Below are 26,754 nucleotides of genomic sequence, written 5' to 3' on the forward strand. Positions count from 1 at the left end.
ATGAATTTCATAACGTTTCCACCAAATATAAGGAAGTTATTGCGATTTTAAAATCGTCCAATCAGAAATCAGCACACGTGCATGCACGTGCTGAGCAGTCTTTCTAACCACAGCAATTTGTAAGGAGTACCAAGATACATCTAAACCCCTAATATGAATAGAATTTGATGAAAAACAAAAACGTTATCGTCCTTTAAAAATTGAACATTTAAAAAACGTTGCACGCGCATGCGAGTGTGCGTTGGCATTTTTTGTTACACCAACGTATAGATACACATATTGTCTACATATGCTGTGAATATCATCTCATTCGCTTCATAAATAAGATAGTTACAAACGTTTTAGCATTATCCAATCAAAATGAAGCGCACGTGCATGCGCGTGCAAATTGGTAATTTTGACCATGTAAATCAGTTAAGGGTCTCAATATCTACCTATGATATGAATTTCAAGCCATTTCAATGAACAACAAAAAAGTTAGACTGATTCCAAAGTTAGCGTACAAATTTTGTAATGCGCGTGCACGCGCATGCGTGCGCGTGCTGGCAAAATAACTATTATTTTTCATATGTACAAATAATATACTATCATCCTATTTAGGTTTTATATCGCTTCCTTCAATATTCTGATTTTCCATTTTTTGTACCAAAATTGCAATGCACGTGCGCGCGCGTGCATGCACGTGCAAACAAAATGACTATCACTATGCACATCTACAAACGCTATACTATCATCCTGGAAAGTTTCATATCGATCCCTTTTGTAGTTTCTGAGAACACTACCGGACAAAAAGGTACCAGAGAAAAAGAATAATAATAATAACTAGTTCTAATTGTAACGGGGACCGTTACAGATGTTCCCCAAACCTCCCCCAATTAAAAAGTGATGTCCTTGTGAATCTATAGGAAAAAATCATTTTATTTTAGCCTTTAATTACATGTAGTACGTTCAATATGGTCATTTCAGTACCAAGAAATGAAAGAAAGCGTTGCACGTGCATACACGCGCACGCGTGTATGATTCCGAATTTTTGTTGATGTCGTTCAACAGGCATTTGTATCATTTACCCACAGTATGAATTTCATAACGTTTCCACCAAATATAAGGAAGTTATAGCGATTTTAAAATCGTCCAATCAGAAATCATCACACGTGCATGCACGTGCTGAGCAGTAATTCTAACCACAGCAATTTGTAAAGAGTACCAAGATACATCTAAACCCCTAATATCAATAGAATGTGATGAAAAACAAAAACGTTATCGTCCTTTAAAAATTGAACATTTGAAAAACGTTGCACGCGCATGCGCGTGTGCGTTGGCATTTGTTGTTACACCGACGTAGAGATACACATATTGTCTACATATGCTGTGAATATCATCTCATTCGCTTCATAAATAAGATAGTTACAAACGTTTTAGCATTATCCAATCAAAATGAAGCGTACGTGCATGCGCGTGCAAATTGGTAATTTTGACCATGTAAATCAGTTAAGGGTCTCAATATCTACCTATGATATGAATTTCAAGCCATTTCAATGAACAACAAAAAAGTTAGACTGATTCCAAAGTTAGCGAACAAATTTTGTAATGCGCGTGCACGCGCATGCGTGCGCGTGATGGCAAAATAACTATTATTTTTCATATGTACAAATGATATACTATCATCCTATTTAGGTTTTATATCGTTTACTTCAATATTCTGATTTTCCATTTTTTGTACCAAAATTGCAATGCACGTGCGCTCGCGTGCATGCACGTGTAAACAAAATGACTATCACTATGTACATCTACAAACGCTATACTATCATCCTGGAAAGTTTCATATCGATCCCTTTTGTAGTTTCTGAGAACACTACCGGACAAAAAAGTACCGGAGAAAAAGAATAATAACTAGAAACTCATTACTAGTAATGAGTAGGTCTTCCGTTTGTCCACTTCCGGTAAAGAGTTTTCTGATCCTACAAAAACCATTCAAATATATCAGAGAATGTACTTTAACAATAAATGAGAAGTGTATTATCGAATTTTTTACTCGTTTCTAGCAACTTCCGGTGATGACCGGAAGTACTATTCAGATGTGTTTTCCTATGAATGACAGTGTTTTTTTACTGTCTATATTCCCTGAAAATTTCACGTCTCTATCTGAAGAGTTCTCAACAAAAAGAAGTAAACTAAAGAAAGAAAAAGTAGTAGGTAACTACCGACCGGAAGTCAATTTTGAAAAACGAAATTGTCAAAACTCTAGAAGTTGATACTATTCTTAAGACATGTGAAAATCATATCAAACACTTCAAATATAAGCGAGATTTATGGGGACAAAGAGACGAAAAGTAAAAAAAGTATTTTATCAAGAAACCGGAAGTAGTCGTTTTGATAACCGACGGGGTCAATATTCTTTTGACATTTTGAAAGAGACTTAATAAACTAGTATAAGTTTCAATTTAAAAGAAAAAGTTTGAAATTTACGATTATTTCAATCACTTCCGGTGACGACAGGAAGTGACGGTCGACATGCTCAACACCCTATTGCATGCTTACAAACAGAGATTGATCATCCCTGAATATTTGATGAACCTATCTTTTACCCTTTCCAAGAAAAATGCTGGACAAAATCTCGTTTGAGAAACAGAAAATCGGCTATATTTTCCGACCGGAAGTGAATTTTGGAAAAACAAAAATAACCACAACAAAGTCATTTCATAAGACATTATTCCTGAAAATTTCAAGAAAATCTATCCTGCCATTTCTGAGAAATCACTCCAAGAAATCGGAAAATCGTCATTTTTTTCAAATACTTCCGGTATAGAGCGGAAGTGACGGACGAAAATATTGAAAGTATGTGTACAATGGCCTAATGCTAGTTGATCAACTCTACAAGTTTCAAGAGTCTATATATTTTTGTTATTGGAAAACTGAAAAAACAAGGTTTGAATATGTCCACCCCATATCTCACGACCGGAAGTGAATTTTACAAAAAACTATTTAAATTTACTCTAGACATATATAGTGTCTATAACATATGTAAAATTCAAATCATTAAATTCTTTCATGACCGAGATTTATGGCACTTAAAAATGAGAGAATGAATAGTCTTTCTTTGATATAACCGGAAGTTGGAGATTCAACTTCCGGTGGGGTCAATAGTTTTTGAGAATTAGAACGAGACCTAATAAACCGAGATAGGTTTCAATTTGAAAGAAAAAAGTTTGAAATTCATGATTTATTAATCACTTCCGGTGACGACCGGAAGTGACGGCCGACATTCTTATCCCCCTACTGCACGCCTACAAAGTGAGATCTATTAACTCTGAAATTTTGGTGACTCTATCTTTTACCGTTTCTGAGAAAAACGCTGGACAACGAAAACAGCTAATAAGCCGTATTTGCCGACCGGAAGAGAATTTTACAAAAATATTAGACGTTTCTCTAGACATTTATAGTGACTATTATATATGTAAAACTCAACTCATTAACTAGTTTCATGACCGAGATTTATGGCACTGAAAAATGAAAGAATGAATAGGCTTTCTTTGATATAACCGGAAGTTGAAGATTCAACTTCCGGTGGGGCCAACATTTTTTGAGAATTAGAACGAGATATAGTAAACTGAAATAGATTTCAATTTGAAAGAAAAAAGTTTGAAATTCATGTTTCCTTTACTCACTTCCGGTGACGACCAGAAGTGACGGCCGACATTCTTAACCCCCTACTGCACGCCTACAAAGTAAGATCTATTAACTCTGAAAATTTGGTGACTCTATCTTTTACCGTTTCTGAGAAAAACGCTGGACAAAATATCTTGTAAAAAGACGAAAATTGGACATATCTTGCGACCGGAAGTGAATTTTGAAAAAATGAAAAAAAATGCCTCGAGGTACCATCGTTCTCTATAACCTGTGAAAGTTTCAGGAAAATCCATCCAACGGTTTCGGAGACGAAAGGGAAAAAAAAAAAAATAATAACTAGACACTCATTACTAGTAATGAGTAGGTCTTCCGTTAGACCACTTCCGGTAAAGAACTTTCTGTTCCTACAAAAACCATTTAAATATATCAGAAAATGTGTCTTACCAATGAATGAGAAATGTATTATCGAATTTTTTACTCCTTTCTCGTAACTTCCGGTGACGACCGGAAGTACTATTCAGATGCGTTTTCCTATAAATGACAGCAACTCTTTACTGTCTATATTCCCTGAAAATTTCACGTCTCTATCTGAAAGAGTTCTCAAAAAAAGAAGTAAACCTAAGAAAGAAAAAGTAGTAGGTTACTACCGACCGGAAGTCAATTTTGAAAAACAAAATTATCAAACCTTTGGAAGTTTATACTTTTATTAAGACATGTGAAAATCATATGAAAGACTTCAAATATAAGCGAGATTTATGGGGACAAAGAGACGAAAATTAAAAAGGTATTTTATCAAGAAACCGGAAGTAGTCGTTTTGACTACCGACAGAGTCAATATTCTTTTGACACTTTGAAAGATACTTAATAAACTAGTATAGGTTTCAATTTAAAAGAAAAAGTTTGAAATTTTCGATTCTTTCCATCACTTCCGGTGACGACAGGAAGTGACGGTCGACATGTTCAACCCACTACTGCACGCCTACAAACGGAGATTGATCATCCCTGAATAATTGATGAACCTATATTTTACTTTTTCCAAGAAAAATGCTGGACAAAATTCCTTTTGAGAAACAAAAAATCGGCCATATTTTCCGACCGGAAGTGAATTTTGTAAAAACAAAAAGAATTATAGCAAGGTCATTTCATAAGACATTATTCCTGAAAATTTCAGCCATTTCTGAGAAATCACTCGAAGAAATCGGAAAATCGACAATTATTCAAATACTTCCGGTATAGACCGGAAGTGACGGACAAAAAAATTGAATGTATGTGTACAATGGACTAATGTCAGTTGATCAACTCTACAAGTTTCAAGCGTCTATCTATATTCATTATTGAGAAACTGAAAAAACAAGGTTTGAATATGTCCACCCTATATCTCACGACCGGAAGTGAATTTTTTCAAAAATATTTAAATTTACTTTAGACATTTATAGTGTCTATAACATATGTAAAATTCAAATCATTAACTTGTTTTATGACCGAGATTTATGGCACTTAAAAATGAGATAATGAATAGTCTTTCTTTAATATAACCGGAAGTTGGAGTTTCAACTTCCGGTGGGGTCAAATTTTTTTTGAGAATTAGAACCAGACCTAGTAAACGGATATAGGTTTCAGTTTGAAAGAAAAAAGTTTGAAATATATGATTCATTTAATCACTTCCGGTGACGACCGGAAGTGACGGCCGACATTCTTAACCCCCCTACTGCACGCCTACAAAGTGAGATCTATTAACTCTGAAAATTTGGTGACTCTATCTTTTACCATTTCTGAGAAAAACGCTGGACAACGAAAACAGCTAATAAGCCGTATTTGCCGATCGGAAGTAAATTTTACAAAAATATTTGACGTTACTCTAGACATTTATAGTGACTATTATATATTTAAAACTCAACTCATTAACTAGTTTCATGACCGAGATTTATGGCACTGAAAAATGAGAGAATGAATAGGCTTTATTTGATATAACCGGAAGTTGAAGATTCAACTTCCGGTGGGGTCAACATTTTTTGAGAATTAGAACGAGATATAGTAAACCGAAATAGGTTTCAATTTGAAAGAAAAAAGTTTGAAATTCATGTTTCCTTTAATCACTTCCGGTGACGACCGGAAGTGACGGCCGACATTCTTAACCCCCTACTGCACGCCTACAAAGTGAGATCTATTAACTCTGAAATTTTGGTGACTCTATCTTTTACCGTTTCTGAGAAAAACGCTGGACAAAATATCTTGTAAAAAGACGAAAATTGGACATATCTTGCGACCGGAAGTGAATTTTGAAAAAATGAAAAAGATGCCTCGAGGTACCATCGTTCTCTATAACCTGTGAAAGTTTCAGGAAAATCCATCCAACGGTCTCGGAGACGAAAGGGAAAAAAAAAAAAAATAATAATAATAATAACTAGTACTTATTGTAACGGGGACCGTTACACATGTTCCCCAAACATTCCCCCATTTAGCAAGCGGTGCCATTTATTTTAGTACAAATGCTTTTGACCATGGCAAACTGTGTAGCATGTGAATATATAACTATTTCATAACGTACAGTCCATTTCATGCTAGTACATATCAGTTATAAAGATCTGAGAATTTTGTCCACGTGCACGTACATGCATGCACGTGCTGATAAGTAATTTGACCATCTCGATACATTAGAAGTCTTACCATATGAGTACAAAAGAAGTTTCACAACAGTTCAATGAAAATCGAGAAATTAACAACAACTCAAAACTACAAAGACCGAGATCAATGCACGTGCATACACGTGCGCGTGAGTACCACACAACAATTTTGTTGATGCTATTCAATAGACATTTGAACAATATACTTACTATATGAATTTGGTATCGATCGCTTCACTTTTAAGAAAGTTATTGGGATTTCAAAATCGTCCAATCAGAATTAAGCACACGTGCATGCGCGTGCAGGGAAGTGACTTTGAGACTATTAATAAATTGAGAGGCCCAAAACATACCTGCAACCTAATTTTCAAACCTATTCATTGCAATCTCAAAATGTTATAGATCAATACTCAAATTTAGATGTCAAAAATTACAATGCACGCGCATTCACGCGCACGCGATTTTGATAATGGAAAATTTGTTGACACCATTTCACAGATATTCATATCATAGATCCTCAGGGTAAATTTGAATTCATTTCAGTTTTTAATTCAATAGTTATGACCATTTTAGTACCCGAAAAATGAAAGAAAAGCTATGCACGTGCATACACGGGCACGTGAGTATGACTCAGCATCAGTGTTGATGTCATTCAATAGACATTTGATAGATATACCTACAGTATAAATTTCATATTGTTTCCATCATTTATAAGAAAGTTATGGCGATTTGAAAATCGTCCAATCACAATTTAGCACACGTGCATGCACGTGCCGGATGGTAATTATGACTATACACTTTTGTTAAGAATATCAAGATACATATACAATACAAGTTTGAAAAGATTTTGACAAAAAACAAAAAAGTTAGGGTCATTGAAAGAATTGAACCTTCAAAAGACAATGCACGTGCGTGCGCATGCGCGTTTGCAATTTTTATTACATCGATCTGTAGATATTTGACATGTCTACCTATCCTGTAAATCTCATTAAATTTCCTTGATTGGCATGAATGATATAAACGGTTTTGTATTATCCAATCAAATTGAAGCACACGTGCATGCGCGTGCAGAATTGAAATTTTGACGATGCCAAACAGTTAAGGGTCCCTTGTTATACATACGATATAAAAAGCAAACGATTTCATTGAAAAATAAAAAAGTTAGACTGATTCCAAAGTTGGTAAACAAAAAATCCAATGCACGTGCATGCACATGCATGCATTTTCAGACAAAATGACATTCGTTCCGCACATCTACATATGCTATACTATCATCCTAAAAAGGTTTTAGATTGATCCCTTTAGTAGTTTCTGAGAACACTCGTGGACAAAAAAGTCCCAAGAAGAAAGAAAGAATAATAATAATAATAATAAGAAACAGAGTAAAACCAATATGTTCCCAAACTTCGTTTGGGGAACATAATAATAATAAACAGTAGAATCACTAGAAGGTCTTCCGTTAGAAACGGAAGACCTTAATAATAATAAACAGTAGAATCACTAGAAGGTCTTCCGTTGGAAACGGAAGACCTTAATAATAACTAGACACTCATTACTAGTAATGAGTAGGTCTTCCGTTAGATCACTTCCGGTAAAGAGCTTTCTGTTCCTGCAAAAACCATTTAAATGTATCAGAAAATGTGCCTTAACAATGAATGAGAAATGTATTATTGAATTTTTTACTCCTTTCTCGTAACTTCCGGTGACGACCGGAAGTACTATTCAGATGCGTTTTCCTATAAATGACAGCGACTCTTTACTGTCTATATTCCCTGAAAATTTCACGTCTCTATCTGAAAGAGTTCTCAAAAAAAGAAGTAAACCTAAGGAAGAAAAAGTAGTAGGTCACTACCGACCGGAAGTCAATTTTGAAAAACAAAATAATCAAAACTTTAGAAGTAGATACTTTTATTAAGACATGTGAAAATCATATGAAAGACTTCAAATATAAGCGAGATTTATGGGGACAAAGAGATGAAAATTAAAAAGGTATTTTATCAAGAAACCGGAAGTAGTCGTTTTAACTACCGACAGAGTCAATATTCTTTTGACACTTTGAAAGAGAGTTAATAAACTAGTATAGGTTTCAATTTAAAGGAAAAAGTTTGAAATTTGCGATTCTTTCCATCACTTCCGGTGACGACAGGAAGTGACGGTCGACATGTTCAACCCACTACTGCACGCCTACAAACGGAGATTGATCATCCCTGAATGTTTGATGAATCTATATTTTACCTTTACAAAAAAAATGCTGGACAAAATTCCTTTTTAGAAACAGAAAATCGGCCCTATTTTCCGACCGGAAGTGAATTTTGTAAAACAAAAATACCTATAGCAAGGTCATTTTATAAGACATTATTCCTGAAAATTTCAAGAAAATATATCCAGCCATCTCTGAGAAATCACTCGAAGAAATTGGAAAATCGACATTTTTTCCAATACTTCCGTTAGAGACCGGATGAGACGGACGAAAAAATTGAATGCATGTGTACAATGGACTAATGTTAGTTGATCAACTCTAGAAGTTTCAAACGTCTATCTACATTCATTATTGAGAAACTGAGAAAACAAGGTTTGAATATGTCCACCCCATATCTCACGACCGGAAGTGAATTTTACAAAAATATTTAAATTTTCTATACACAATTATAGTGTCTATAACATACGTAAAATTTAAATCATTAACTTGTTTTATGACCGAGATTTATGGCACTTAAAAATGAGAGAATGAATAGTCTTTTTTTTTATATAACCGGAAGTTGGAGTTTCAACTTCCGGTGGGGTCAACATTTTTTGAAAATTACAACAAGACCTAGTAAACCGATATAGGTTTCAATTTTAAAGAAAAAAGTTTGAAATTTATGATTCATCAATCACTTCCGGTGACGACCGGAAGTGACGGTAAACATTCTTAACCCCCTATTGCATGCCTGCAAAGTGAGATCTATTAACTCTGAAAATTTGGTGACTCTATCTTTTACCGTTTTTGAGAAAAACGCTGGACAACGAAAACAGCTAATAAGCTGTATTTGCCGACCGGAAGTAAATTTTACAAAAATATTTGACGTTACCCTAGACATTTATAGTGACTATAATATATGTAAAACTCAAGTCATTAACTAGTTTCATGACCGAGATTTATGGCACTGAAAAATGAGAGAATGAATAGTCTTTATTTGATATAACCGGAAGTTGAAGATTCAACTTCCGGTGGGGTCAACATTTTTTGAGAATTAGAACGAGATATAGTAAACCGAAATAGGTTTCAATTTGAAAGAAAAAAGTTTCAAATTCATGATTCCTTTAATCACTTCCGGTGACGACCGGAAGTGACGGCCGACATTCTTAACCCCCGACTGCACGCCTACGAAGTGAGATCTATTAACTCTGAAAATTTGGTGACTCTATCCTTTACCGTTTTTGAGAAAAACGCTGGACAAGATATCTTGTAAAAAGACGGAAATTGGACATATCTTGCGACCGGAAGTGAATTTTGAAAAATTTTGAAAAATTCTTATCTCATCACATCTAAAATTGGGCGGAAGACCCACTCGTTGCTCGCAACGAGATCGCATCTAGTTATTATTCTTTTTTTTTTTCTCCTTACCGATTTCTGTGCAGAATATTTCTCGGAGATGGCTTGATCGATTTGCCTCAATTTTTCAGGATTGATGCGTTGCCATTTGAAGTTTGTACCGCCGTTTCAATTTTCGAAAAATCACTTCCGGTTGGAAGTTATCCCCCTTTTATCGATTTTCAGATGACCATTTTGTCCAGACAAAAACTCAAAAACGATAAAAGCTAGAGTGCTGAAATTTTCAGTGATGTTAGACGACATGTTTTAGTTGTGCACCTGGGTTTTCAAAATTTCCGGAAGGGCCTAGTATGGAAGCTCGGTAGGGGTCGAAAATGGAGTTTTAAAAAGTGTCCAATTTTTTTCCACGTTTTAAATCAGAACTTTTTACTCGTAAATATTTTGTTTAGATATATATAACAAAAGTTGTACAGGTTATTGAGATCTTTCGTGCCATATCAAGAAATAGGCCCATGGGCCTCATGGCTCGCCTGAACCATTGAATTTCTGTTACAATGATTAACTTTTTTCTCACGAAACTTTTGATAAAACATGTAGAATAAAAGTTGTTCAATTTTGCAAGATCTATCTAAGGATATCAAAAAATAGGCCCCCAGACATCATGGCTCGCCTGAACAGTCAAATTTGTATCACAATTAATAACATTAATAACTTTTTTCGCGAGAAACTTTTGACAAGACATGTAGAACAAAAGTTGTTCAGTTTCGCAAGCGTTAACTAACGATGTTAAGAAATAGGCCTGCGGGTCTCATGGCTCACCTGAACAGTTGGGTTATTGTTGCAGTCTATAACATTTTTGTCAAAAAACATTTAATAAGACATGTAGAACAAAAGTTGTTCAGTTTTGCAAGATTTTTCGAACAACATCATGAAAAAGCCGAACGGGCTTCATGGCTCGCCTGGAGAGTTTGATTAGTTTCACAATCAATAACTTTTTTCTCGAGAAACTTTTGATAAGACATGTAGAACGAAAGTTGTTCAGTTTAGCAAGCGTTAACTAACGATGTTAAGAAATAGGCCTGCGGATCTCATGGTTCACCTGAACAGTTGGGTTATTGTTGCAATCTATAACATTTTTGTCAAGAAACTTTTAATAAGACATCTAGAACAAAAGTTGTTCAGTTTTGCAAGATCTTTCGAAAAACATCATGAAAAAGGCGAAAGGGCCTCATGGCTCGCCTGAAGAGTTTGATTAGTGTCACAATCAATAGCTTTTTTCTCGAGAAACTTTTGATAAGACATGTAAAACAAAAGTTGTTCAGTTTTGCAAGATCTTTCAAACGATATCAAGAAAAAGGCCCTCGGGCCTTATGACTCGCCTTTACAGTCTGATAAATGTCGCAATCAATAATTTTTTTCTCAAGAAAATTTTGATAAGACATGTAGATCAAAATTTGTTCAGTTTTGCGAGATATATTTAGAATTATATCAAAAAATAGGCCTCCGGGCGACATGACTCGCCTGATCAGTCGAATTTGTATCGCAGCAAATAACATTATTAACTTTTTTCTCGAAAAAAGGCTGACCCCTTTAAATAGTGGCCGAGAGTTGCAGAGAGTCTTTAATTTATAACACTTAAATGATCAATATTTGTAAAACATTACGGAAGCTAAATTGTACGTCTAGATAATATATTTGTATCATTATTTATGAACGAAAATCTCAGTCAAATTCTTATCTCATCACATCTAAAATTGGGCGGAAGACCCACTCGTTGCTCGCAACGAGATCGCATCTAGTTATTATTCTTTTTTTTTTTCTCCTTACCGATTTTTGTGCAGAATATTTCTCGGAGATGGCTTGATCGATTTGCCTCAATTTTTCAGGATTGATGCGTTGCCATTTGAAGTTTGTACCGCCGTTTCAATTTTCGAAAAATCACTTCCGGTTGGAAGTTATCCCCCTTTTATCGATTTTCAGATGACCATTTTGTCCAGACAAAAACTCAAAAACGATAAAAGCTAGAGTGCTGAAATTTTCAGTGATGTTAGACGACATGTTTTAGTTGTGCACCTGGGTTTTCAAAATTTCCGGAAGGGCCTAGTATGGAAGCTCGGTAGGGGTCGAAAATGGAGTTTTAAAAAGTGTCCAATTTTTTTCCACGTTTTGAATCATAACATTTTACTCGTAAATATTTTGTTTAGACATATATAACAAAAGTTGTACAGTTTATTGAGATCTTTCGTGCCATATCAAGAAATGGGCCCATCGGCCTCATGGCTCGCCTGAACAATTGAATTTCTGTTACAATGATTAACTTTTTTCTCACGAAACTTTTGATAAGACATGTAGAATAAAAGTTGTTCAGTTTTCCAAGTTCTATCTAATGATATCTAAAAATAGGCCTCCGGGCGTCATGGCTTGCCTGAACAGTGGAATTTGTATCACAATTAATAACATTAATAACTTTTTCCTCGAGAAACTTTTGACAAGACATGTAGAACAAAAGTTGTTCAGTTTCGCAAGGGTTAACTAACGATGTTAAGAAATAGGCCTGCGGGTCTCATGGCTCACCTGAACAGACGGGTTATTGTTGCAATCTATAACATTTTTGTCAAGAAACTTTTAATAAGACATCAAGAACAAAAGTTGTTCAGATTTGCAAGATCTTTCGAACAACATTATGAAAAAGGCCAACGGGCCTCAAGGCTCGCCTGAAGAGTTTGATTAGTGTCACAATCAATAACTTTTTTCTGGAGAAACTTTTGATAAGACATGTAGAACAAAAGTTGTTCAGTTTCGCAAGCGTTAACTAACGATGTTAAGAAATAGGCCTGCGGGTCTCATGGCTCACCTGAACAGTTGGGTTATTGTTGCAATATATAACATTTTTGTCAAAAAACTTTTAATAAGACATCTAGAACAAAAGTTGTTCAGTTTTGCAAGATCTTTCCAACAACATCATGAAAAAGGCCAACGGACCTCATGGCTCGCCTGAACAGTTAGTTAGTGTCACAATTACTAACTTTTTTCTCGAGAATCTTTTGATAAGACATGTGGAACAAAAGTTGTTTAGTTTTGCAAGATCTTTCAAACGATATCAAGAAAAAGGCCCACGGGCCTTATGACTCGCCTTAACAGTCTGATAAATGTCGCATAACTTTATACTCGTAAATATTTTGTTTAGAGATATATAACAAAAGTTGTACAGTTTATTGAGGTCTTTCGTGCCGTATCCAGAAATGGGCCAAAGGGCCTCATGGCTCGCCTGAACCATTGAATTTCTGTTACAATGATTAACTTTTTCCTCACGAAACTTTGATAAAACATGTAGAATAAAAGTTGTTCAGTTTTGCAAGTTCTATCTAATGATATAAAAAAAGGCCTCCGTGCGTCATGGCTCGCCTGAACAGTGGAATTTGTATCACAATTAATAACATTAATAACTTTTTTCTCGACAAACTTTTGACAAGACATGTAGAACAAAAGTTGTTCAGTTTCGCAAGTGTTAACTAACGATGTTAAGAAATAGGCCTGCGGGTCTCATGGCTCACCTGAACAGTTGGGTTATTGTTGCAATCTATAACATTTTAGTCAAGAAACTTTTAATGAGACATCAAGAAAAAGGCCCACTGGCCTTATGACTCGCCTTAACAATCTGATAAATGTCGCAATCAATAACTTTTTTCTCAAGAAAATTTTGATAGGAGATGTAGAGCAAAATTTGTTCAGTTTTGCGAGATATATCTAGAATGATATTTAAAAAAATAGGCCTCCGCGCGACATGACTCGCCTGATCAGTCGACTTTGTATCGCAGTAAATAACATTATTAACTTTTTTCTCGAAAAAAGGCTGACCTCTTTAATTAGTGGCCGAGAGGGGCAGAGAGTCTTTAATTTATAACACTTAAATGATTAATATTTATAAAACATTACTGAAGCTAAATTGTACGTTTAGACAATATATTTGTATCATTATTTATGAATGAAAATCAAATTCTTATCTCATCACATCTAAAATTGGACGGAAGACCCACTCGTTGCTCGCAACGAGATCGCATCTAGTTCTTATTCTTTTCTTCTTATTTTTCCTCTTCTTTAGTGAGAAATTTGTCCGACCGATTTTGTGAAAGTGCTTTGACAGATCTACTTCAAACTTTGTGAGCTGATAGGGGGTCACTAGGAAGGGTGCATTCAACTTTTCAAATTTTCAAAATGGCCGCCGTTTCAAGATGGCGGCCAAAAAACGTCAAAAACTCAAGGTTGTCGGATTTCAACCAAATTCCATTTCTAGGGTAATATGGGCACCCCGAGTCCATTTCCACCATCAAATTTTTTTTTTGAGCCCCCATTTTCAAAATGGCCGCCATATACCGAAATATTTCAAAGTGTTAAAATCTCTACAATATTTGGGTTCTGGGGTAAATGGAGGGTCCACAATTCATTTTTAGCATCAGTATTTCCTTCCAATCAATTTTCAAATGTTTCAAAATGGCCGCCGTTTCAAGATGGCGGCCAAAAAACGTCAAAAACTCAATGTTGTCGGATTTCAACCAAATTCTATCTCTAGGGTATTTTGGTGACCCCGAGTCCATTTCCACTATCAAAAAAAATTTTGGAGCCGCCATTTTCAAAATGGCCGCCATATACTGAAATATTTGAAAGTGTTAAAATCTGTACAACATTTGGGTTCTGGGGTAAATGGAGGGTCCACAATTCATTTCTAGCATCAGTATTTCCTTCCAATCTATTTTCAGATTTTTCAAAATGGCCGCCATTGAAGAAAATGGCGGCCAAAAAAATGAAGTCCCTCGGATTTCAACCAAATTTAGTTTCTAGGGTTTTTTGAGGATCCTGAGTGCATATCTGGCATCATAAAGCATTTCTTACATGGGGATGTGTTCGGAGACATTTGTGTTGGCATCCCAACACAGTTATAGCTCGTTATTATTTTTTTTTTCACTGAAGATTTCTCAGAGATGGCTGGATGGATTTTCTTGAAATTTTCAGGGATGATAGAGAATATAAATACCTCCAGAGGTTTTTTTCATTTTTTTGAAATTCACTTCCGTTCGTCAGATATGTCCGATTTCCGGTTTTTTAGAAGAGATTTTGTCCGCGTGAGATCTTAGAAACGGTATAAGATTAAGATACCAAACTTACAGGAGTGATAGACCTTAAGGAGTAGGCGAGCCGAATTGGGTTAAGCACGTCCACCGTCATTTCCTGTCGTCACCGGAAGTGATAAAAAAATCGAAAAATTAAAGTTGTAGTTGTTGAATCGAAACGTATAGCACTTTATCAGGTATCTTTTGGAGTATTGAAAACCGTTGACCCCACCGGAAGTGGAAACGTCGACTTCCGGTAATTAAGGAAAAACTTTTCAAATTCTCCTTTTTCAATGCCTTAAATCTCGTTTACTAAACAAGTGTTTGACTTGTATTTAACATATATTGTAGACACTATAAATGTCTAGAGAAACGTAAAATATTTTTCGAAAATTCACTTCCGGTCGTGAGGTAGGGGGTGGACAAATTCAAACTTTGTTTTTTCAGTTTCTCAATAACGAAAATATATAGACGCTTGAAACTTGTAGGGTTGATCAACTAGCGTTAGGCCATTGTACACATACTTTCAATTTTTTCGTCCGTCACTTCCGCTCTATACTGGAAGTATTTGAAAAAAATGACGATTTTCCGATTTCTTCGAGTGATTTCTCAGAGATGGCTGGATAGATTTTCTTGAAATTTTCAGGAATAATGTCTTATGAAATGACTTTGTTGTGGTTATTTTTGTTTTTCCAAAATTCACTTCCGGTCGGAAAATATGGCCGATTTTCTGTTTCTCAAACGAAATTTTGTCCAGCATTTTTCTTGGAAAGGGTAAAAGATAGGTTCATCAAATATTCAGGGATGATCAATCTCTGTTTGTAAGCATGCAATAGGGTGTTGACCGCCACTTCCTGTCGTCACCGGAAGTGATTGAAATAATCGTAAATTTCAAACTTTTTCTTTTAAATTGAAACTTATACTAGTTTATTAAGTCTCTTTCAAAATGTCAAAAGAATATTGACCCCGTCGGTAGTCAAAACGACTACTTCCGGTTTCTTGATAAAATACTTTTTTACTTTTCGTCTCTTTGTCCCCACAAATCTCGCTTATATTTGAAGTGTTTGATATGATTTTCACATGTCTTAAGAATAGTATCAACTTCTAGAGTTTTGACAATTTCGTTTTTCAAAATTGACTTCCGGTCGGTAGTTACCTACTCCTTTTTCTTTCTTTAGTCTACTACTTTTTGTTCAGAACTCTTCAGATAGAGACGTGAAATTTTCAGGGAATATAGACAGTAAAGAGTCACTGTCATTCATAGGAAAACGTATGTGAAGAGTACTTCCGGTCGTCACTGGAAGTTACAAGAAATGAGTAAAAAATTCGATAATACACTTCTCATTTATTGTTAAAGTACATTCTCTGATATATTTGAATGGTTTTTGTAGGATCAGAAAACTCTTTACCGGAACTGAACAAACGGAAGACCTACTCATTACTAGTAATGAGTTTCTAGTTATTATTCTTTTTATTATTATTCTTCTTTTTTTTCACTGAAGATTTCTCAGAGATGGTTGAATGGATTTTCTTGAAATGTTTAGGGATGATGGAGAATATAAATACCTCCAGACAATTTTTTCATTTTTTTGAAATTTACTTCCGTTCGTCAGATATGTCCGATTTCCGTTTTTTTCAAAAATATTTTGTCCGCGCGAGATCTCAGAAACGGTAAAAGATTTAGATATCAAACTTACAGGAGTGATAGACCTTCAGGAGTAGGCGAGCCGAATTGGGTTAAGCACTTCCGCCGTCACTTCCTGTCGTCACCGGAAGTGATAAAAAAAATCAAAAATTTCAACTTTTCCTTTTTTTATCAAAACTTGCATCACTTTATTGCATCTCTTTTGCAGTTTCAAAATATGTAAGTCCCACAGGAAACAAAAACGACAACTTCCGGTTATAAGAGAAAATCGAAATAAATTGAACGTTTTTATTTCGCATAAATCTCGCTTGTGAATGAAGTATTTGAAATACTTTTCAAATATGTTGCCTACACCGACAATATCTAAAGTAACGTCAAATATCTTTGTAAAATCTACTTCCGGTCGCGCGATTTCCTGTCCTCAAAATGAGATTTTGTTTACGAAATTGCTCAGCAACAGTTAAAGATTAAGGCACTACACTTTCAGGAATGATAGATCATGACAAGTAGGTTTGTCGAATATGGTTAACTTCGTCAACCGTCACTTCCGGACCTCACCGGAAGTGATCAAAGAAATCGACAATTTCAGATTTTTTCTTTTGATGCAGAACGAACATTAGCTTATTGTTTCATTCTTGTTCTTTTGAAATATGTTGACCCTACCGAAAGCAAAAACGGCAACTTACGGTTTTGCGAGAAAAAGTGGAAAAATTGAGTTTTTGACTTTGTCTTAAATCTCGCTTGTATATGGAGTATTACAAATGATTTTCTTGTATGTTATTGACATTGCAAAACATTGCAAATGTCTAGAGTAACGTAAAGTATTTTGGTGAAATCTACTTCCGGTCGCGAGATTTGCAGTCTTCAAAATGAGAATTTGTTCAAGCTAATATTCTGCAAATGTGAACGACTGTAGTCTCAAATTTTCAAGACTGATAGTCAGTCATCAGTGTGTTTGTATCATGTGAGAATCGTACGTAACCGTCACTTCCGGTCGTGACAGGAAGCGATATAAAAAATATAATTTTTTGAAGGTTTTTTTTTTGGACAGATATTGGGGCTATTATGGATGATGATTAGGTCTTGTTCATGTAAAATATGTCCACCGGAAGTGCCGACCGAAAAAACGGAAGTTGTCTCAAACATGTGTATTTTTGTCGAAAGCTAAAAGTATGATTAGTTGAGAATTATTAAGATGTAGAATAAAATATTTATTCAATTGGAGGTCTTCCGGTATTGACCGAAAGTGAATATAGACAACAGGAATCATAACGTGTTTTTTTTCGTAAGGCGCAACGGTACATTTTGTGGAATATATTTTTGAAAATTCCAATGCATTTCACAAATTGGAACCGAATTTGACTAAAGCAATCTGAACTGCAGTTTGTTTCCAACACTGATAACCTTAATATCAACGGATAATGTGTGAATAAAATAAAATTCAATTGTAATGAATGGGTTTTGAACTTCCAATCACGACAGGAAGTAGTATAACGGAAGACCTACTCATTACTAGTAATGAGTTTCTAGTTCTTATTATTCCTCTTCTTTCCTGAGAAATTTGTCCGCTCGATTGTATGAAAGTGGTTCGACAGATCCACTTCAAACTTTGTGAACTGATAGGGGGTCATGAGGAGGGGTGCAATCAACTTTTCAAATTTTCAAAATGGCCGTCGTTTCAAAATGGCGGCCAAAAATGTCAAAAAGTCAAGGTTGTCGGATTTCAACCAAATTCTATTTCTAGGGTAATTTAGTGACCCCAAGTCCATTTCCACCATCAATTTTTGTCTTTGAGCCGCCATTTTCAAAATGGCCGCCATATACTGAAATATTTGAAAATGTTAAAATCTCTACAACATTTGGGTTCTGGGGTCAATTGAGCGTCCACAGTTCATTTCTAGCATCAGTATTTCCTTCCAATCAATTTTCAAATGTTTCAAAATGGCCGCCATTGAAGAAAATGGCGGCCAAACTTCAAGTCCGTCGGATTTCAACCTAATTTACTCTCTAGGTTTGATGGAGGATTCTGAGTCCATTTCTGGCATCAAAAACCATTTCTGACATGGGGAGGTGTTCGGAGACACTTGTGTTGGCATCCCAACACAGTTATAGCTCGTTATTATTATTATTTTCTTCTTATTATTCTTCTTATTCCTCTTCTTTAGTGAGAAATTTGTCCGCGCGATTTTGTGAAAGTGCTTCAACAGATCCACTTCAAACTTTGTGAGCTGATAGGGGGTCACTAGGAGGGGTGCATTCAACTTTTCAAAATGGCCGTCGATTCAAGATGGCGGCCAAAAAACGTCATAAACTCAAGGTTGTCGGATTTCAACCAAATTCTATTTCTAGGGTAATTTAGTGACCCCGAGTTCATTTCTACCATTTTTTTCTTTGAGCCGCCATTTTCAAAATGGCCGCCATATACCGAAATATTTGAAAGTGTTAAAATCTCTACAACATTTGGGTTCTGGGGTAAATTGAGGGTCCACAATTCATTTCTAGCATCAGTATTTCCTTCCAATCAATTTCGAAATGCTTCAAAATGGCCGCCATTGAAGAAAATGGCGGCCAAAAATCAAGTCCGTCGGATTTCAACCAAATTTAGTTCCTAGGGTTTTTTGGATCCTGAGTGCATATCTGGCATCAAGAACCATTTCTGACATGGGGAGGTGTTCCAAGACATTTGTGTTGGCATCCCAACACAGTTATAGCTCGTTATTCTTATTTTCTTCTTAATTTTCCTCTTCTTTAGTGAGAAATTTGTCCGCGCGATTTTGTGAAAGTGCTTCGACTAATCCACTTCAAACTTTGTGAGCTGATAGGGGGTCACTAGGAGGGGTGCAATCAATTTTTCAAATTTTCAAAATGACCGCCCTTTTAAAATGGCGGCCAAAAAACGTCAAACAATCAATGTTGTCGGATTTCAACCAAATTCTATTTGTAAGGTAATTTGGTGACCTCGAGTCCATTTCCACCATCAAAAATGTTTTTTGAGCCGCCATTTTCAAAATGGCCGCCATATACCGAAATTTTTGAAAGTGTTAAAATATCTACAACATTAGGGTTCTGGGGTCAATTGAGGGTCCACAATTCATTTCTAGCATCAGTATTTCCTTCCAATCAATTTTCAAATGTTTCAAAATGGCCGCCATTGAAGAAAATGGCGGCCAAGAATCAAGTCCGTCGGATTTCAACCAAATTTAGTTTCTAGGGTTCTTTGAGGATCATGAGTGCATATCTGGCATCAAAAATCATATCTGACATGGGGAGGTGTTCGGAGACATTTGTGTTGGCATCCCAACACAGTTATAGCTCGTTATTATTGTTTTATTCATTTATAAAGCGCAAAATTACATATAGTTTCTATGAGCTGTACAATGTTTGTGCGAATAATCAATGATAATATACTAATAAAAGACCAGCAAGAGCTATAAAGGCAATGATAACACAATAGAAAGAATTTAAATAAAATATAGCAGTAAAATGACAAAGTGGTTTACTTTGACTTGACAAGATACAATTGGCATACAGGTATTCGTATGCTGGATCAAAATTCAGTTTGCAAGAGCTTGCATATAGAATCCTTGATATTGCACTGAATTTTACATTCACAGGGCATATTCACGCTTGAACAAGAGTGTTTTTAGGTTCTTGCGGAATTTTCCATGGGCTTGAAAGCTCTCAAAGTTCCAGTGGCAGTTTTTTCTACAATTGTGTACCTAGTGTTTTTATGGTTCTTGCACCGTCCGTATTTGTTTGATGATTTCTTCACTACCAGTTTCCATTGGTCGGATGATGATCTCAAGGTCCTATGTGGCTGGTAATCAGGACATAACTCTCTCATGTATGTTGGTGCTGAGAAAGAGTGTAGTGACTTATGTATGGTTGTCAGCACTATAAACACAACACGTTGCTTTACAGGCAGCCAGTGTAGTTGTTGAAGTACCGGCGAAATATGTTGTCTGTAGCATGTTCTTGTGAGACAACGTGCAGCGTTGTTCTGAGCCACTTGTAGTCGGTGCATGGGGCGATCGGTCGTGACAAGCAGGAGGGCATTGTGATAGTCAAGGTGGGGTATGACTGTTGCATTGATGACCTTCGTACACGCTTCCTGGGTGAGATGGTGTTTCACCTTGGATATTCTCCTGATGTTGAAGTACATCTTCCTTACATGTACCACGGAGCTGACTTGTATTTCCATTGATAAGGTGGCGTCAAGGGCAGCACCAAGGTTTTTAATAGTAGACGTAGGTGTCAATCCAATTGTATCCGACTGTATCCAATTCCATCTTTGATTTAATGTCATTCAATTTAATGTGAATCCAGATGATATCCTTACTAGATAAATTGTCAAGTTCTAGACTTGCAATGCAATCTCCACTGTCATCCTGGTGAGCATCACCTACGTGCTTAACAGGTTTCTCACCAATAGGTTACGTCGGATTTCACCGACTTGCTTTTCCACGTTTGTTACAATTATGACATACCGTATCTTTAAATCGGCCGTCTTGTGCTGTGTGTCCACTTCCGTTACACCGATAATATCGCACAGTGTCTCTTGAACGTCTAGAATAGTTTGACTTAAAATGTCCTTTCCTGGGAGTTGCACATGTGTGAAGTTTGTTCACTGACCCAGTCTCCGATTTGTTCATCGACTGTAATTCTGTAGCGTCCTTAGCTGAAGATTACATAGCAAGACTAATTTCAACTGTTTTTGCAAAAGACAAGTCTTTCTCTGATAGTAAGCGCTTTCGGGGTGTGCGCATGCCTCCTGCCACACAGTAATCTGTCTCTTAGTTTCTCAATGAGGGTGTTGTTGAAATTACAATGAATTGCAAGTTTCTTTAATTGAGCTATATACTCAGCTATTGTCTCCCCTCCTTCTGGTCACGTTTATCGAAACGGAAGCGCTCTGCTGTGCTAAGGGGTTTCGGGGACAAGTGGTTATTCAGTAGAGTTATAAGTTCTTCATAGGATTTTGCTACAGGTTTGTCAGGAAAAGTTAGGTCACGCAACAAAGAATACAATTTCCACCAATAAGACATACCAGGTAGTAATGATGGCACCTTCTTTTCAGCATCTATTTCGTTGACTTTTAAATATTGTTCAAATCGTTCGACGTAGCTTTCCCACGGTTCAATTGTCTCATCGAAGGGGTCGATTTTTCCAATTAATCCTAATGCCGCCATCCTTGGGACTTATCAACACAGATCCGATTTCATAGAACGAGTGGAATGCCAGACAAGAACGGAACGTTTTATGCATGTAAATGTTTTTACCTTGCCGCCAATTTGTTATGCTCTTTGTATGAATTAGACGAGAGAGAGAGAGAGAGAGAGGGGGGAGAGAGAGAAAACGTTGATCCTGATTGGCTTATATTGTTTTTCATTTATTAATTTCTCAGCTACTTTTCAATAGAATGTTTTGTTTTGTCTTTTATGTAGGGATGAGATGATTGCCACTGCTATGTATACGTAGAATATATATAGAATTAAAAAATAATTCCAAAAATAAATAAACTACTTCATCTTTCTTTCGCATCTAAGATTATATCCAAAAATACATCATTCGTAGAATACTTGACTGTACATTTATACAAGATGGCACTGGGATGAAAAAAAAATATAATCGACGGAATTTTCATATTCAGTGTCTATGAATTTCCCAAACGATATTCTACGTGTACCACTTGATATAAAAAGAAAATATTTCTTAGTAAAACAGATAAAAAATCAACGATCGTTATATCATTTATGTTATTCTATACATATACCTATAAGAAGGCCATATAGCAACGCATAATGTAATAAGAAAATGTGATAAACTCAATTATTATTATTATATTTTGCGCTATTACATTTTACGTTGATCTTGACATAAAAAGTAGTAACCGTAATTTATTTTTATCTATAATAATGAGTACTATGTACCCATTGAAACTCCAGAAATATATTAAGAGACTTCATAACCATAATTTTCGTGTTTACTTCATTCTGCATCATTACATTCTGCGTTGAGCTTGACGCAAAATATACTGATGCGAAATGTAATAATTGAATTTATCATATTTTGCGTCGTTATCAGGAACGTAGAATCGGGGGGGGGGGGGGGGCACCCCCCCCCCCCCCCGCCCACCACTATTTTAACAGTAGACCTGAATAATAAGAATGTAAGCTTGAAAGTTCTGAGACCCCTCCCATACGAGTTAAGAAATTGAAATTTTGATAAAAAAAATTTAAGAGAGACTCATAGTAAGGAACTCTAACTAAATTTACATGTCTTAAACTTGGATAATATATATTTCCACACAATTCAAACTTGAATTTCATTTACAAAATTTGTTGCGAAATTTGATTTACTACATTGCATATTTAGAGAATGTAAAACAGGGTTGATGAACACCTTCTATGAAACAATTCATATATTAGATTCATGATGTATGTTACTGAATTGGTATCATGTATCATTCCATGGGAAAAAAAATGCTTTTTACGATACTGTTAGTTTAGCAATCATAGATGTATTTCGTGATGCACATTTTTCATTATAATGGGAGTGAAGTACATGTATGCGCAAGAGAAACAAATGAATAAACATTTAATTTACACCTCTGAAACGAAGCCAATGAATAATGGCTTTAGTCAAGGTGCTCATGACTTTATCTTTTTTATTAAATTCAAGATCTCTGTAAAGAGGATAAGTGTTCTAAATACAAATCAAAACACGCGTGTACAAAGTTTATCATTATTATCATTTTGAATCTTATTTTACTTCCTATTCAATAGTTTTTCGCTCACTTAGAGACGTCATCAGCTTGAGGTAATGTGCCACAAATTTTGACTTATGCATTACGCTTACGGCAGAAGCAGTGAGAGCCTCCCGACGCGTACCGTGGAACGACACCTCCGTTTTTAAGGTCATATCCAAAACCGTGACTATTTTATTTCTAACATCAGAAGCTTGGCGAAGAAATAACCACTCCCAATATTAAACATCTTTGATTTGACGCCACGTGGGATCAAGGATCAAGAATAGAACCATTGGACCCTCAGTTGCAATACCAGCGCTTGGCTGCAAAACATTATGCGACACCGGTCGTATGTGCAAAGCAATCTTCCTCAAGAGATCGTTTATGTCCATGCATAAGGACTTCCTTTTGTAAACAGCAAAATTCTTGACCAACTTGGACATATACGCCCTTAATTATGCTGCGAAATGCAGGCTAGGTTCGAATAATTTTGGTGTTAATTGAAACTGTGTGATGTAAACTTGGGAAGTCTTTCCTAAATGTATTTATTAAAGCGTCATAATTTCATATTTTGAGAGATTGTTTTCACGTATAATATATTGTTTCACCATGTATATATTCAATTAAAATTGTAATGTGTATTATTCCAAAATTGCAATCGTATTTATAAGGTTTGAATGGTACAGGGAGTGCGGGAAAAGGAGTTGTGAATCCTATTCTCGTCCTTCCACAGCCCATCTAGTCATAATTTTTTCCATTTGAATTACCTAAATTGAGTATGTTTTACAATATATAACATTATACATTTTAAAAATAGCTTTAACAGAAACAAAAATCGAAATGAAACACCATTATATTGTTGTAATGATTGTGAAGATCGGTTGTCAGACCTGTCTCTTTGTCTGGGAAGGTGTGATCTGAAGTTGGTCCAGTCCCTTGACTATGTGTCATCTCAGCAGCCGTTGTTCGTGTCCAGTCAAAGTAAGAACTGTCCGAATCATCTTGCATCCAACCACACAAATCCGCTGTTTCGAAGTCACATGATTTCTTTGATTCCTTGTCTGTAATGTTGATTGTAGTAAGTGCGTGCTTTAATATCACATGCATGCGTTGGATACGAGTCTGTATTTTTCATTTTTAGCTTTTACATTATATATATCATGATGATCCGAAGAGAACATCTACATTTTCATCGAATAACACTATTGCGTCGCAACATTATGAATCACTACTAAGCTGAAGCTAGCAGCCACTAACCAGCAGCCACTAAGGCCCTAGAAGCTATTGTAATGTGTTTACCTAACAAAATATCAGAATAATTATTTGAGTTCGCTTCGGTTTCCTTCCTAAGAAATTAAGTTTAACAATAATACACTTACAGTCATTACTATCTTCGCAGCAGGGGAACAGGAACAATACCATTAACGTTAATAAATAAACCAGGATAGGCTAACTGGCTAAAACCCGTAATGATATTTTCACTGGTCCTATTTGGGTGTTTATTAAACAAATCACGAACTAATATTAAAAATAATAATAAGACGATTCAATACGACAAACCACAAATATAACTTAAGTAGTTACAGATTGAGTGGCATAACTTAAAAATTTTGTTGTTTCCCGACACAATCTACCTAATCGGAACTCTTTCTACCGTCCTATCTTCTGGGGAAAGTCATCGATACACTATCCCTGATACAAGAAACCAAGACAAAATACTGGTGTCACAAAGACAAAATTAATCAAACTAATGAGCTGAGTGGCTTAGCTAACACTTCTGTTGCTTTCCAACACATCTCATTACATGGGAAAGTCAGCGATACACTATCCCTGATACAAGTCACCAAGACGCATTCTAAAGTCACAAAGGACCAAGCGTAGGAGGTGAGTGGGCTCGCTAACAATTATGTTGCTTTTCGACACAACCTCAAGCTTCTTATGAATACCAACTCAATATTACCAGTCAAATGACCTCAATCGAGTTAGAGTACCAACGGACTAACTGAAGATGACAGGACGGCTCTATTTATACCCTCTGGATTCTGGTGGATCAACACTAATTGGCTACTTATACTAATATTATGATTGGATGGCTATACAATGCTGATTGGATAAGAATTACACCATCTTATTGGCCTATCATAAAATATGTTTCAATCCACTCTACACTAACTTCTTCACACTAGCAGCCAATAAGAAATGTCATCAAAGTACTGAGAGCACTCAGATGGAATACTAAATAGTGAAAAATGATGTATCAAGATTTGTAATTTTTCAAACAATTAATAAACATCTTCTTAATTATCAAGTTTCATACTTAAAGGCAATTGAGCTCATCTGAAAGTCCCTAAAGTTACACCACATAGTTAGGCCACTTTTCAGATCTCTGTAATACTAATGGATGAAGAAAAACCCTAATATACGGATAGAGAGCAATGACTTTAAACATATAAAACCCTTAAAAGGGGTCATCAAGGCCTTCACTTACAATTAAGCCCACCTGAAAGTTCCTAATTTCACATCATGTAGGATCATATTGAGGGCTAATAACAATTTAATCTTTAAAGAGTCCTTAAAAGGAGTATGCAGGCAAGGAAGGGGACCCCTAGGATTATAATTTTTCATCCTTAGTTTGGGGCTGTAGGGGTAGCACCTAATAACAATTTAATCTTTGAAGAGTCTTCAAAAAGATTTTACATGGAAGGAAACCTAGAACTATCATTTTCCGCCCTCATTTGGGCCACTTTTCAGACATCTCTGATAATTAACTATAGGGTGCTGAAATTAAACAAAACTGATAAAGGGCTACAGAACAATGAAGTCAAATATATGAATACCTTATAAGGGGTCACATAGGCCTTTAAGGTTGATCAATCCTCATGTGATGTCCATAAGGTTTTTGCAAAAATCTTTATTAAATTAGACTTCGTGTATGATAGAAATATATATTTCAGAAGAATTTTATTCACTGCATAAAATAACAAATTTGGCAAACTATTGATGCTGAAAAAGTTTATGATATCACTTGAAACATTCTGTTTGACTCTATTATGGTCATGTGAAAACGAAACAAATAAAATTGCATACTTTTAAACTACTTCCGGTGGACGACGAATACGTCAGTTAAAAAATTGAAACACGTATGTCACATTTACACAGCACCATTTATAATCCCTAAAAGTTTCAAGACTCAATCTTCAAATGATTATGAGAAAACGCCCGGAGAAAATATCTTTGACAAAACGGAAATTGGTCATATCTCACGAACGGAAGTGAACTTTTAAAAAAAAGTATTTGACGATTAATCTAGAGATGGATAATGTCATTAATATACAGTATGTGATAACCATATTAAAAACTGGGTTTATAAGGATATACATGTATGAGGACATATAAAGACCAATTTTTCGGAGTTTTCCCTTAAAACCGGAAGTTGCTATTCTAACTTCTGGTAAGTCTAACATTTT

General features: G+C 35.6%; 1 protein-coding gene across 1 annotated transcript in view; it reads right to left on the minus strand.

The window, feature by feature from the left end:
• Positions 1 to 26,754, minus strand: part of LOC125683150 (mucin-5AC-like) — a 99,879-nt gene that overhangs the window by 48,060 nt on the left and 25,065 nt on the right. The window contains exon 4 of the mRNA XM_048923987.2: positions 24,178 to 24,348. Coding sequence (XP_048779944.1) covers positions 24,178 to 24,348 — 171 coding nt within the window. The remainder of the gene's footprint in view (positions 1 to 24,177; positions 24,349 to 26,754) is intronic.

The sequence above is a fragment of the Ostrea edulis genome, chromosome 6, assembly GCF_947568905.1.
Source record: "Ostrea edulis chromosome 6, xbOstEdul1.1, whole genome shotgun sequence".
NCBI classification, from domain to species: Eukaryota; Metazoa; Mollusca; class Bivalvia; order Ostreida; family Ostreidae; genus Ostrea; species Ostrea edulis.